This window comes from Erpetoichthys calabaricus, chromosome 16, assembly GCF_900747795.2.
Source record: "Erpetoichthys calabaricus chromosome 16, fErpCal1.3, whole genome shotgun sequence".
NCBI lineage: Eukaryota > Metazoa > Chordata > Cladistia > Polypteriformes > Polypteridae > Erpetoichthys > Erpetoichthys calabaricus.
The window spans coordinates 13,215,788-13,231,142 of record NC_041409.2 but is presented as its reverse complement, the minus strand read 5'-3'; the positions used below and the strand labels follow the sequence as shown (position 1 = coordinate 13,231,142).

The window sequence follows — 15,355 nt, the reverse complement described above, 5'->3', positions numbered from 1 at the left end:
TCTTTGGCATTGACTCATTATGCTTTATACTGTTTTGACTGTTGCTTTGACTGTGTGTCAAAGTGATATATTCAAGTTTATTTCCCAAAGTCCTGCTTATATTTAAGTGTTCATGAAGAATAAGTTCACCTAACCAATCATTAACCCATTACTGGTCTGAAATCTCTCCATCATAACTCTTCATTTCTAAATTTTCATTTATTCCATGGTAGCAGCCTTTCCTTCTGTCACTGATGTTAAAGGCTGGCCAGCCTACCGTCCTGTTTAAGAGATTCCCCTTTGTAGTGGGATTGTGCAGTTTACATCTTGACTGAGGCTTAGGAAGCAGACTGGTCCTGGTATGCATAGGTTATGTGAAAATGAACTTCCACATGCATATACAGTAATTAATATAGCTGTAAAAAATCTGTGATGATGTGATATTTGATTTTGTTTTTTCTGGCATCCATGCTGACTTTGTTCTGATTCAAGAAACATACATTATAAACCACTACTCCTAGAAACTTGTAATCCATTTGCATTTTAGTTCACTGGAGCTAATTTTTGTTGAGTTAAAAAATCAGCACTGTAGAATATATATTTCAGGTTTAGGCTCAATTTTACATCACCCTAGTTTGTTTAGTGTATTGCATGATTGTAGCTTCCTTTTTATTTGTTTTATTTTCTACTGAAAAACAATTAAGAGTAAACATTTTAAATTGACTTTTAGGTACATACAGTTACAGCATGTCAAAATAGATATATACTTTATTAATCCCCAAGGGGAAATTCACATACTCCAGCAGCAGCATATTGATAAAAAACTATTAAATTAAAGAGTAATAACAATGCAGGTATATAGATAGACAATAACTTTGTATAATGTTAACGTTTACCCCCCTGGGTGGAACTGAAGAGTCGCATAGTGTGAGGGAGGAACGATCTCCTCAGTCTGTCAGTGGAGCAGGACGGTGACAGCAGTCTGTCACTGAAGCTGCTCCTCTGTCTGGAGATGATACTATTTAGTGGATGCAGTGGATTCTCCATGATTGACAGGAGCCTGCTCAGCGCCCATCGCTCTGCCATGGATGTCAAACTGTCCGGCTCCATGCCAACAATAGAGCTTGCCTTCCTCACCAGTTTGTCCAGGCGTGTGGCGTCCCTCTTCTTAATGCTGCCTCCCCAGCACACCACCGCGTAGAAGAGGGTGCTCGCCACAACTGTCTGATAGAACATCTGCAGCATCTTATTGCAGATGTTGAAGGACGCCAGCCTTCTAAGGAAGTAGAGTCGACTCTGTCCTTTCTTGCACAGAGCATCAGTATTGGCAGTCCAGTCCAGTTTATCATCCAGCTGCACTCCCAGGTATTTATAGGTCTGCACCCTCTGCACACAGTCACCTCTGATGATCACGGGGTCCATGAGGGGCCTGGTCCTCCTAAAATCCACCACCAGCTCCTTGGTTTTGCTGGTGTTCAGTTGTAGGTGGTTTGAGTCGCACCATTTAACAAAGTCCTCGATTTGGTTCCTATACTCCTCCTCCTGCCCACTCCTGATGCAGCCCACGATAGTAGTGTCATCAGCAAACTTTTGCACGTGGCAGGACTCCGAGTTGTGTTGGAAGTCCGATGTATATAGGCTGAACAGGACCGGAGAAAGTACAGTCCCTTGTGGCACTCCTGTGCTGCTGACCACAATGTCAGACCTGCAGTTCCCGAGACGCACATACTGAGGTCTGTCTGTAAGATAGTCCACGATCCATGCCACCAGGTCAAGTACCGTGTGCACTGTGAAAATATTGCATAACACCACATTTACTACAAGAAGAAGACTGAACAACAGAAACTTGACTTTCTATAAAATCTTGAAGGCAATAGTCTTCATTGTATTCGTTGTTGATATGCACTGACTGGTTAGTTAGTCATGTGTCTGATGATTGTATTCTTTTAAGATAGTATTTAAATATTAGAAATGCTAATTAGATGCAAGAGGTTTATAAATTGATCAGAGTTATTTTGAAACAACAGAGGCAATTCAGATGATACCAAGCTAGGTGGATTAACAGATAATCCTAGAATCCAGTGAATCATTACAGAGGGACTTTCAAAGCTCAACTTGATGTTTTTTTAGAAGAATTAAGTGGATAAGGCTGGCAAGCTATGTTTGGCTGAATGGTCTCTCCTCGTCTCGATTGTTCTAGTTTTCTAATGACTTCCAATGTTCTAATTCAGAGTAGGTTAGTTAGTAATGCTTGCTGTACTTGTGTTGTTCCTTCATTTCACTATGATGTATTTAGAGTCTTACGGATTGCTTACTGAAAATGAAGGACTGGGATTCTGAAATAGAGGAAGAAATAGATGGAGACAAGAACACAGAAATGGAAAACGAAGCAAATTCAGGTACAAGATTCTTTAGTAAAATGGTTTCAACTTTATATGTTTTAGTTAAGTCAATAAATATTAAGAATAATTTAACATCCATAAAAAAAAAAAAGCTTAGTCTTATATTGAGCTATATTTATATATTTTTAAAACTTGTAGTAAATTGTACTTTTACAACACTCTGTTGACTTATTTTTTATTTCCATATTAAATGATAAATAAATCTTAATGAATTCTCTCAAAACTTGCACTCTAAGTAATTCTTTATGTATATCATTAATTTTTATAGCAGATCATCAAAAACAGAAAATAGAAAAACTGATTCATGCTGCTAAGGTATTTTATTTTCATCTTTATTCATTTAAATGTATTTAAAAGTAATTACTGTATATTTAACTTTTATTTCATATATCAATGTTGACGGATATTTTGGTATTTTTCAGTTTGACCTTCTGTAGAACCCTTTTTAAACCACAAGAGCAGGCACTGTATTTTCTCTACTTATAAAAATATTCTTTATTTATTCACACAATTTTAAAGGTAAATTTTTAATGTATACCATGACCGTGAAAACAATTTGAAGAATACTAGACTTATCCTTTAAGAATTAAATAACCCTGAGAGAACATTTTCAGAGGATGTCAGAGAGACTCTTAAGACTCCACACTGCACTGTCTTGGCACCATTTGTATCAAAATTAAAATAATTTCTTTATCATCATCCTCATCCTCCTTGGTGCTTCTGCCCTGTTTGGGCCCTAATATTCGCAAGTCTATTTTTCCATTCCTTCCTATTTGGAGACTCCCTTTGCCAGTGTTTCAAATTCGCTAGTCTAGCGTCTTTGCTCACTGCATCCATTGTAACATTGGTCTTCCTCCGCTTCTTCTCCCTGTCAGCTGGAGGAAGAGGAGAGTTTCTGTATCAAAATATATTAAAATCATACTGTAGAATAAATGATCCAAATTGGATGTAATTCATTCAATAACTGAGTCCCTTATCCTACTCTCATTAGAATAATTTCTTCAAAAGTGTTTGAAATCTTCTTTATTTAAGCTTTTTATTCTCTTTTTAAAGACTATAGATTCTTTTAGATTTAAAAACATCCAAACAGCATGGCATATTTGTATGCTGTAAAGGTATGTTATATATTTACCTTAATTTACACATAAGCTTTTTATATATTTACCTTAATTTACACATAAGCTTTTAAGCTAGGACTGCATTTAATATATACATTTAAACAGTAAATAGGTAACCATGACAGAACATCACTTTGTTTTAATTTAACTGCACTGTATTTTTAATCGTTTATAGCATACTGTGCATGTAAGCAAGAAAGTTTGCTTTATTAGAGTTTTGAGCTTGTCTATATTTTGTTAGAGTATTAAAATTTATATTAAATACTTTTCAGCTTCTTCTAGTAATAATTTCAACTTGTAAGGTGTAGAAATTCCATCTTTTGTTCTTGTTTTCCACCTGTCGGTGTTCCTCTTGATTGTATGTGGAACAAAAATAACAATAAAATTGGGGTAAAAATAAGTATAAAGGAAAGCTGATTGCATCCATGCCTCCAAAATAAATATAGAAGGAAAGGAAAGATAAATTGCAAAGAGAGAATTCCCCCTTTGCCAAGTTATCGTGACTAAGAGTAACATCTTAAAAAGCAAGCGAATCATTGGTAGTTTTATTTATTTACTCGGATAGAACAGGTTTGAATACAAAAATGTAATTGTAACCATAAGACGAGCACAGATTAAACAATCATGCATACTGTAGTATTTGGGCCAAAAAAAGAAATCATAGTCAGGGGAATTCTGTCATGAATCTGCAATTCTTAAACAAAAGTCTACTTATTTCATGTTACTTCTCTTTACCTTTTTAATAAATGCTTTTTTGCTGCCCTTGGCTTTTAAATGACATGGCACCTAACATGTCATTATCTGAGGCATGCACAATGGCACTGCAGGAATGCTATCACCCAGGAGGCCAGAAAAAATGTAAACCATAAACAAACATAAATGTCAAACGTCCAAAAAACTAACCTGAGTGACTAGAAATCTGACAGGTATCCATGTTACATACAGTACAATATGTAGTAGTGTTACTGTTAGGACAGACCCTGAAAATCACAACCATCATTGAGTGTAACACGAGACAAGGATGGCTGCTTTACCCATAGTTCATTTTGAATAGAGTGTTTTGCCAAACGATACAGTACTTGCCATTTGCTCAGGATACCATTGGTGTGGTGTTGCCAGATTTGATTTTAAAAGAACTTCTGTTTAAATATTTTTTTTCTTTTTCACTAATTTTATGAATAGGTGAATGCAGCTTTGAAATCTGTTGATGAAGACAAAAATCAATTGTTGGCCAGGCTTAACGACGAAATGAAAGCTAAAGAAGATCTCCAAGGTGAAACTAAATGCTTACAAATTTAATTATCTATTTATTTTTGGAAATGTTGCAAATGATATATTTTTCCAACAAAGCAATACTTTATGGATATAAATGCTTGTTTTCCTGTAAAAAATAATCATGCTTTTGGTTTCAGAGCGCATTGATAAGCTTCAAAACAATAAAGACTTTCTTCTAGCTAGAAGTTCTGAGTATACCACAGAAATAGAAAAACTGCAGCAGAAACTTCAGATAATGACAGAGATGTACCAAGAAAACGAACTAAAACTGCACAGGTAGGAAATCCATTAATACAATTAATAAACAAAACATTAGTTTGTGAAAACCTTGAGGAAGTTGAGGATACAAGTCTTGTTTTCCTCCATGAATAACCAACTGTATTCTATATTGTTAATGATGCAAGGGTTGTGTGCTCAGCCCAGCACTCTTCACGTTATTTACACACGATTGCTCTGCCATCCGTGCCACAAATATGGTTGTGAAGTTTGCAGATGATACGACTGTGGTGGGTCTCATATCAGACAATGATGGGACTCGCTACAGAGAGGAGATACAACACCTAGCACTATGGTGCTCAGCCAACAACCTCATCTTGAACACCAGCAAGAACAAATAGATTATTGTGGATTACAGGAGGTCCAGAAGAACAGAACATGCTCCTATATTCATACATGAGGAGGCTGTAATGTGTGTGGACAATATCAAGCTCTTGGGTATCCACATCACATCGGATCTGACCTGGTCTTTGAACACATCTCACCTGGTAAAGAAGGCCCCACAAAGAATCTTCTTCCTCAGGAAGATGAGACGTGCTGGATTCTCCTCTCGGCTGCTCACAAACTTCTACAGATCCGCTATAGAAAGTATTCTCTGTCACAGTATGACAGTGTGGTACGGCAGCTGCACAGCACAGGACAGGAAGGACTTGGCATGGGTGGGGACAACAGCACAGGGGATCGTGGGAAGTCCTCTCCTAGACCTGGACTCTGTATATGCTGGAAGGGTGCAGAAGAGGGCCAAATGTATAGCTGCGGATCTCACCCATCCGGGAAATGGACTGTTTGTACCACTGCCTTTGGGAAAGCGGTACAGAAACATAAAAATACATACCAGCAGACTGAAAGACAGCTTTTTCTCCAGAGCTGTGATGTTTACCTGCCCCTGCTGATACACACACTTACATCTACCCCTAACCTGCCCCCCTGTAGACATGCACACGCACTTTCCCTCATAATAAAACACACACTCGTATTCCTCCCCTGCAGACCCAAGCACACAGATCACTGGTCTCCGCAGGCGTACTACCTCAGGAAAAGTCTGGACTTGATGATGGTTTATTGCTGTTGTCTTTTATACTTATTATGTTTATTTTATTATTTATAGTGTATTTGAAGTATTCTGCCTTGAAGCTGAGTCCTACCAACAAAAAATTTTGTTATGTGTATGCATAAAGAATTCTATCTATCTATGATGCTTATTAATATTATTAGCAGTCAACAGACAAAGCACTTGGACAAGAACACTTTTTTTGAGAACCATACAGTTTATTCAAGTCGATTTCTGTCCATCTAGTAGCTGCCCTCTGTCAGACATATTCAGCATTAAAGCTTTTTGATGCTGGAATGTATTTTGTAGTGCATAGTAGTAATTAAATACTTCGCATTTTTGATTCCAACAAAGGACACGCAGTAAACATTAGTGTTGTGGTTGAGAATCCAATACTGTATGTCATGTAATTGACAAGTAAAACAGTAGACAAACAACTGTCACTATAATGTAATAAAGAGAATTTTAAAATAAGAAAAATGGAGGGAAATAAAAAGAACAACAGAGTAAATACTGACCTAGAAGTACTAAAAGTTCTATATATGGCCATTAAGCACTCTAGTGATCTGTCCCTATTATTGTAGCAAAACGACAGCAGAAGGAGACAACAACTTCCATTAATGGTTATTAAGAGGACACTGTGGCCTACAGGGACCTGATTCGGAGTCCCCCACAGTTCTACCATTAGTTACTTCCCTTGTGTAACCGTCAAAGGGCTTGACTGAGATTAATACTTAACTGTGTCATTTTTTTTTAATTTGCGTTTTCCTTTATTAGTTAATAGTGTTGGTCGTATGCACCATCCGTTAGAATGTAAAATCTAATATTTTATTATTACATGTTACTAACATCTCAGAAATGAACATGTTGAGAATGACGCTGTCGAGTGAGGCGTGGTGCCAGTATTGTGGACTACAGTTACACTCATTTGAATACTCTGAAGAATCTGTGCTTAAGTTTAAACGCTACACTAATAGTGCAGGATTTTTCATGGGCCAGCCAGCTAGTTTTGAATATAAATAGATACTTAGACCACAGTTAGTACGACACTATTTATTAGAGGTGATGCAACATTTTGTTGCTGTACGGCCTATTCACTTGTAGCATGAATGCTGATCCCTTCAATGGACTGCCAACCTGTTATTAGTTGTTCATAGAGCTCTGGCTCCCAATAAACCCTTTAGTAGAAAATGCAAGTTTTGAAATTCAGTAGATAGACATTTTGTATTGGCATAGCCCACATTTTGACTATGTACTTGGCTAGTCTAACATAAGGTTTTGGGCTTACTTCAAATCCTTTATTTGATGGTGTCAAGATGGGCAACATGTCCCTGTCACAAAATGCAGGACATATCCCAGAATATAGGTGGACGGATGGATTTTCCATTTTTTTTCTGTTATATATAGCTTTTATTTCAGTGTTACTGTATGGCGACTTATTTTTGTCGTTGAATTCTGCTTAGTTTTCAACTGCAATCAGTGATGTTGACGTTGGTACTGAGGGCTGTGTTTCAGGTCATATCAGCCCAAAAGCGCAACTAATCGTATCATCTGATTGCTTGCTTTTGCATGTTCTTATGAGGAATGAAACAGTACCCTGGTAATTGTTTATTTTGGTAAATAAGTCAATGATAGCATGACTCTGATTTTTACAGAAAGCTGACTATTGAGGAAAAAGAGAGGATGCAAAAAGAAGAGAAGCTAACTAAAGCCGATGAGAAGATCAGCCTTGCAGCGGAGGAGCTGAACAGCTATAGGTAACGTGTGCCCGTCACAGTGACTGGCTTGAATACATTTCACTTTTTGATTCTTCCAAAGAGGTTTTGTTGTACTTTCATGGTTATTGTTCACTTAATATTTTACATTTTGAAATTGGATAATAATCCTCAAATGACAGTACAACTGGTTCCATTTTTCTTGTATAATGTCTAATTATTATTAAATTATTTTTTTTTACATTTATCTATTCCATATCTGGTCCTGTTCAGTCCAATGGAATTTAAAATGCCAGTTATGCACAACCATAGAAGATAAAAAAAAAAAAAGAGCTCCCTATATTTTTTCATTACAATTAGTATTTTTTGTTTTTTTATTTTTTCTTTCCAGTTATTTGTAGTATACTTAGAGATAAATATTTACAATATTCACAAATGTATCAATTTTCTAAACTCTTTTTTAATTCTGCTACTGAGGTGCAGGTATCTGGAGTCTAACATGGCAACATAGGGCTCAGTGCAGAAATCAGACCACCGGCCCATCACAGAGTGCTCTCATGAATCCTATGAAACTATCGCATGGAGATAACCCAAAACGTGTGAGGCAAACGCATTGACCACTGTGCTACTGTGCCGCCCATATTCAATTCAGTCTTTTTATATTGTACATTTTCTGTTTATAGCCTCAGAGTGAAGTACATTATATGAGCATAGCTGAGGTGGGAGACCAAATCAGTACAGTAAAATGGGAATCCCTGCAGTGATGCTAAAGCTTGGAACATTCTGTATGTTGGAATGCAGAAGCGGTGCATTGTGGTGTGACACATTACAAATCAGGATATCCCTATTAGATTAAGCAACAATTAAAAACTGGGGGGAAAAAATAACACATTTTTAAAGAGTCATTATTTTTGTCTGGCAATTTTATAAAATTCCTTGACTACTTGCTCCCACCACAGTACTAATAATATGTATCCTGTCATAGAGAATAAAGTCAGTCCTGCAAGGCTGTAAGGAAAATGCAGGTGTCATCAGCAGTGCCTGTACTTGCAGTCATTTCCTGAAGGTTACAGTTGAAATAAATGAGGCAGAATACTGAAAACGTTTGTGTTTTTTGTGTCCCTCGTCTCTTCAGTAACTGAATAATAATTGTGAACTGTAATGTGCAGAAATAAGTTAAGGTTTGTAACCTGCTGAGGGAAACTTGTCTTCAATTAGAGATTCAGTGAAACGTGCAGTTTGGGGCACCAAAAACATTTACATAGCATGTGTCATCAGTTGTGTTGAAAGTCCCTTAGGGTAATCAAAACTGACACGGTCCTGAAAAGTCTCAACGGCATTAATAAGACTGAGCAACAACAGCTTACGAATGCAGTGTCTGACAGACGAGGCTGATGTATCTTCATACAGAGATTAACTTTGACACGTCGTCAGAAAGCTAAACCTGGCCATCCATAGTGCAGAATTCTCACAGGTTCAGCACTTTCATGATATGTTGAATTAGGTTTGTGCACAAACGCGCCATTAAAATGCTGGTTTTTAGCCAAATGTAGTTGTCTTCAATTACCAGTCTTAAAGTGAAAGTGCACATCAACATACCGTACATAAAGTACATCACTTCAAGCTGCCATATATTTATTTATTTTTTGATCAATGACGTGTAATTGTTTAGGATCCACCTGTAGACACTCTTTTTGATCTGTCATAAGCGGCATCAACTTAGGACATGTCTGTAGAGAGTGTACAACTCTGTTCCCCTAGCAACTGTATGGAGACTGAATACTTTTTCAGAGCAGCTCGTCCATGTCATGATCAAGAAAAAGATGAACGTTTATGGTAGTATGGGGTGCTTTTATTTCTTCCAATTGAATTATTTTGATTGGTATCCAGTATCCACCATAATAGAGCTACAATCACATGCTCTTAGTTAATCAGTTTAATTATTCATCCATCCATACTTCCATTTCCATGTGTGCACACACACACACACACACACACACTCACTCACTCACTCGCTAAGGACAATTTAGCAATGCCAAGTGGGTGAAAATTAAAGCACCTGAAAGAAGCCCACATGGACAGGAGGAGAGCATGCAAACTCGACACAGGGAGCACTTGGTCTGCTTGTTGTGAGACCGCATTGCGACCTCTGCGCCATCGTGCTGCCCCCATGTATGTATGTCATTGACTGCAAATAAATACTTTTTGAAATTATTTTTTGAATATATTTCATTGTATTGATGTTGTTGATAATGATATCTAGGTGTTTTGCTTTTTTTTTTTTTGATATTAATAGTATGCTGATGTTTTATAACGTTCAGACCGCTATAAATTGAGTTCTTTATTGTCAAAGTTTCACATGAATCAATTTCACTTTTGTTCCATTTTTAAATTACTTCATTCACCAACAATATGGTTCTGCCTGAATTTTTTTTCATTGTTTTTAGACTGAGAGCAAAAGAGTTGGATGAAGAACTTGACAGAACTAACCAGTCGTATAAAAATCAGGTATCTTACATGAAATAGTTAAAATACATATTATGTATTAAAACTTATTATATTATTTAATATTATGTATTAAAGCTAATCAGACTAGTATATTCTTTTACAAATGCTCAAACAGTACTTAAGTGTTATTTTATTCTTAGAATGCACAATTTGTCATCCTTGCAAAGATTAATGTTGGGATTTATAACTGAGAAATAAGAAGTTAAGGTCAGTTTAACTGGCCATTTGCATTATTCCGTAAATGATTATTTTTCATATTCATTACTGTCAAAAAATGTTTTACAGATTAATTTAAGTAGTTTCTCTTAGTCTTGCTCATGGATAGTTCTATCTTCAAATGAACTCTAGATTTGATTTCTTTATTTAATTTATGTATTGTTTGTTTTGCTGTGAAGTTGTAAAGTTAGAAGTTCACTGCAGTCTGATTTACTTTCTTCATTTTTAGTTCTCAGGTTTTATTTTTCTTTGTCCTTAAGTTCCTGCACCCTGTCTGGAGACCCCAGGCCCACATGTTCTTGAACTAAATTAAGATGGATGTTAATTTGCTTGGGTGTTAACATATTACCCCACAACTGTTCCATTTGAAAGTGGAGGTGCAAATGGCAAGGAGAACTACAGAGGTGTAGCATACCTGGTGATTGCTGGACTTGTATGATATCTTTGTTTTAATAAATAGTTTGGCGTTTATGACTTAATAGACTGCAAGCACAGAAAAATCATAAAAATATGTCAATTAAATGCAGAATTAAAACATTGTTTCAGCAGTCATACTTTTTCTCCAGGATCAAGTTTGAGAAACAATGGATTAAAGGATATGGTTGGTGTATTTTCAAGTTAATTAAGATAATGGCTGATTGTGAAGAAATAACTTTGATTTGAAAAATACCAAACTTTCATCCTTTTAAAACATGCCTGATGAGATATGGGAAGTACCATTAAAGTCCTACATGCATTTAGGACAGGCACTGTATATACACTGTAAACAGAATCTTACTACATTTTACTTGTTAGCTTCCAACTTAAGAGTTTGTCATTTCTAAAATTGCTTAAAAGGTTTAGAAAATCATTCCAGATTAAACATTGGTATAGAGTTTCATAAAGAGTAGAAGTCTATATGATTCTATAGTTCCTATGAATCCCATGTGTCTCCGCAGTAATGGCATTAGTTAATGACACTGGTCTACAAAAAAAATATTTTTTGTTTCCTTCTGGGAACTTCAGAGTATCCCTTTATTAAGTTTTTTACACTGAGTTCATATATGAAATTGGAATTAAGCTAGCACGTCAGGTTTTTGAAATACACATCATTGCTGTTTTGACACTTTTTTGAATATCATTATAATATATCAACACAATATGTAGAGTTTGGACTCTGTCCCACCAAAATTGTTTGAATGTGTTGTCTTCTGGTTTGTTTTCAGAATAGATACCAGAGACAAAGTATATTTATGTCAATTTACCTCAATATAAAAGTGAGGTCAGCGTGCTCCAAAATGTTGGAGGCACTCGCTTTTTTGCGCTTCTACTGCACATCCGTCTGTCTTTGCAGGAACCAACAGTAGTCACCCATCATCCCCGATATCCCCTTTATATCTTGATGAAATCTTTCCCCATGCTCATCGCTGACATCGCTTAGATTTGGTGGAAAAAAGTCAAGATGAGAATGTAAAACATGCGTCTTTAGTGACATTCGGGCTCCTGTAAGCTCATATACTTTCAGCATATTCTCCACAAGCTCGGTGTAATTCTCTGCTCTGTGACGGACAACCTGCACGAATGAGGGTGCTGATTCAGTTGGCTTCAGCTTCCTTTTGTACTCTTCGTCAAGCATCAGCTCACGGATTTCAGGGCCAACAAAAACACCTTCCTTCATTTTGGCTTCACTTTTCTCGAGACCAAACTTGTTTCTTAAATGCTGAAACGCATCGCCTTTACTGTCCAGCCACCCTAGTTGTCCAAGACCTGGAACATCATAACTAAAAAATGGAATGTGCTGGATGAAAATGGTTTTCAGATTTGGAGTCCGCAAGTGAAATTTGTTGAAGTGCAGGTGAAAGAATCCCAGTAGCAAAATGCTTGTTGACCAGCGTGAGTAATACTAACCGGGCTTTTTCTTTTCTTTAGATCGCTTCCCATGAAAAGAAAGCACATGATAATTGGGTATGTCTAATGTTTTTTAATTATTATTATTATTAATAATAATAATTATTATTATTTGAAAAAGTTACCAAAAAATGACCACATTCTTTTGTGTGAGTTGAATAAGTGATATATACATATTTTATTTATTTATTTTTTGTAGCTGGCTGCACGAGCAGCTGAAAGAGACCTTACTGAAATTAAGAGAGAGAAAGCACACTTCAGGCAAAAGTAAGTGATAACTGCAAGTAAACCCTGTGGTTACACCAGTTAGATACCACCATACCTCTCACAGCATGGGGAGGACTTGCAGATTTAAAGCGGACCATGATTGTAACTAACAGATCAGTATAGCAGCAGAGTACTCTGGATGTGCCAGCTTATAGTGATGGTGAAACCTCATGCAAAGTATTTAAACACCAGCCAGCAAATGCCCCCATCCTTAACTATGGTTACATACATCATGGGTACAGTACATCCAACTGGAAGGTTTCTGGGCTCGCTATTGAGGAGCTTGACAACCTGAGAATACTGGACACTGATTACAAGAAAAGAAACGATTTACATGTACAAATTCTTGTGCATGGTTTAGGGATTTCTATGAACTTCCCACTAACTGTCATTTTATTGGATTTCCGCGCCAGTTCCACATTGTGCAACCACCACAACTATATAGAAACAGATTTGAAGCTTGCAAACTTTAATGAAGACTGACCTTTCAGTTTGTCATTATGGATTATGTAGTGTAGCTTGATGGGCAAAAAAGGCAAATGTATTCATTTAAAATTAAACACAGTAAAGTGTGTGGAAAGGGAGAGCGTCTGAATACTTTCTGAATCCACTGCACTTACATGCTTACTAACATAGATGCCTATAGTTAGACGGTATCCCTGTTGTTTCTTATTAAAGAACTGTTCTGCTGCTTGTTGAAGTGAGAAGTCATAAAACCACTTTCAAATTTTGCACCTTGAAATGCTGTGAAAGCATTGAGTCTAAAATGCAGTACAGCACATAACATTTTTATACATTCTGATAAGATGAAGTCAAATTAACAGCTCTTCTCTTTTAGGCTGACAGACGCTCAGTTTAAATTGGAAATGATACAGAAGGATCCATATGCCTTGGACGTTCCAGGAATGCATCCATTTAGAGGTACGTGTTATGTGTCTGTCCATATTTCTCTAGTCGGCACGTACAAATGTATTATAATAGTTCTGAAATTATGCATAATTACAGCTTACACAAAATTATAAAATATTGACTTTAGTTAGTATTTATTTATTTATCTATCTGACCACTTAGAAATCACATGGAAGTTAAGCCCATTTATAGTGCATTTTACGGTTCTTGAACAAAACTTGTTCTGTCAGTCTCTGAAATGGTGCGTTTAACTTATTTATGAACTGATAATAATCAAGATGAAATAGCAGTCACACAAATTCTCAACGCACAGTGTAATTTTTATCATGCATTACAAATGCTGTTGATTAGTACCAATACATTACAGCACATGATTGGTTTGCATATATTGTTAGTACACTGTATTTATAAATGAGGCCCCATGAGCAATAGAGTGGGAAAAGTTAGTTGCTGCCAAACGGTCACCCCAATTACCCGCTCCTCCTATTCCGTAATCGATATTCTCGCTCGTTCAAACTACTATTGTAATGCCGTAGAAGTGAGAGAGCGCAGGCCAGCCTGAAAACAGGGACTCCCTAAATGACCACAAGAAATTTAGTAGAGCTCTGTTCTGAGTGCTACCTAGCAGAAAGCTGCTGCAACATGACAAAATCTGTGTCGGAGTTCATAATATTGGTAAAATGAAAATGTTTGTGAAAACAATATTATAGTAACCATAACATTTTTGAGTTTTTAATTCTGTCTCTTGCAACAATTTTGAAAAACGTACATCTGCCACATTCATGTCTAGGTGAGAGATCTCCATTTGGACCTTCACCTCTGGGAAGACCTGCCTCTGAAACGAGAGCTTTTCTGTCCCCTCCAACTCTGGTGGATGGACCACCAAGAATTTCTCCCCACTTTCCAGCTGGACCAGGGGGTAGAGGTGCATTTTTTTTGTTTTTTTTTAACATTTTAATGAGACTGTTGTCTTCAGTTAAACATGTTTAGCTTCATTTTTTTATTAATTTTGTGTATTACTTTGTTTGTTTTTAGGGTACAAAAAAGTAGATCATAATGCATAAAGTATGATGACAAATTATTTGCAAACCTTTTAATAGACTCTTGTTCTTTTGGGGGTGTAATCTATGAAATGGACCTGTAGACAAAATAATAAAAATTACATGTACATATGAATTTCTAGGGTAACTATCAAAACCTGTATCTACTCAAAGTTAGACAAAGTATCAAAATAATCTGAAGATCAGCCATCTTTAACTTCTTATTAAAAAAGATGGACCTCAGGCAAAAAAATCTGGTATTTAGCTTAGAAAATGAAATGTCTTTAAAATGGGTACCATTTAATGAATGGTTTGATTCACCAACACATCCTGGATATTTTAGTCTTGCAGTTGAGCAATGGGATCATGAGTGAATACCAAATGGCCGCCCATTGTAGTTGGTTTGAGTCTCTGCTCAGTCACCACGTGTGATCAAATCCACCTGCCTCTGTCTACGATGTGCCACTTACGGTGGAGCAGGTGACAGAGTTAGACATTTCCCATTGGGATTAATCAAGTATCCATCTATCTATCTATCTACAGAAAGATTAGCCCGCAGTGTTTTGAGCTTAGTTGGTGAATAAAGAGCTGATGACTCCTGAAAGACATTTTCAACCTGGCATTTATGTGCATTGTTCATATTCATTTAATATAACATTTTAATATAATATGTTATATTAGAACTTTGGGGAGAGAAACAATCCAGGAATAT

The 15,355-nt window shown here is 36.5% G+C and overlaps 1 protein-coding gene across 3 annotated transcripts in view; it reads left to right on the top strand.

The window, feature by feature from the left end:
- The window catches only part of ctage5 (CTAGE family, member 5), a 79,274-nt gene that overhangs the window by 49,956 nt on the left and 13,963 nt on the right, over positions 1 to 15,355 (top strand). For 2 of the 3 annotated variants that reach the window (XM_028821183.2, XM_028821181.2), the window contains 10 exons: positions 2,276 to 2,378; positions 2,650 to 2,696; positions 4,682 to 4,772; positions 4,912 to 5,050; positions 7,757 to 7,858; positions 10,264 to 10,324; positions 12,449 to 12,484; positions 12,627 to 12,694; positions 13,533 to 13,615; positions 14,394 to 14,528. In XM_028821183.2, coding sequence (XP_028677016.2) covers positions 2,276 to 2,378; positions 2,650 to 2,696; positions 4,682 to 4,772; positions 4,912 to 5,050; positions 7,757 to 7,858; positions 10,264 to 10,324; positions 12,449 to 12,484; positions 12,627 to 12,694; positions 13,533 to 13,615; positions 14,394 to 14,528 — 865 coding nt within the window. The remainder of the gene's footprint in view (positions 1 to 2,275; positions 2,379 to 2,649; positions 2,697 to 4,681; positions 4,773 to 4,911; positions 5,051 to 7,756; positions 7,859 to 10,263; positions 10,325 to 12,448; positions 12,485 to 12,626; positions 12,695 to 13,532; positions 13,616 to 14,393; positions 14,529 to 15,355) is intronic. The other variant, XM_028821182.2, reaches the window with a different exon arrangement.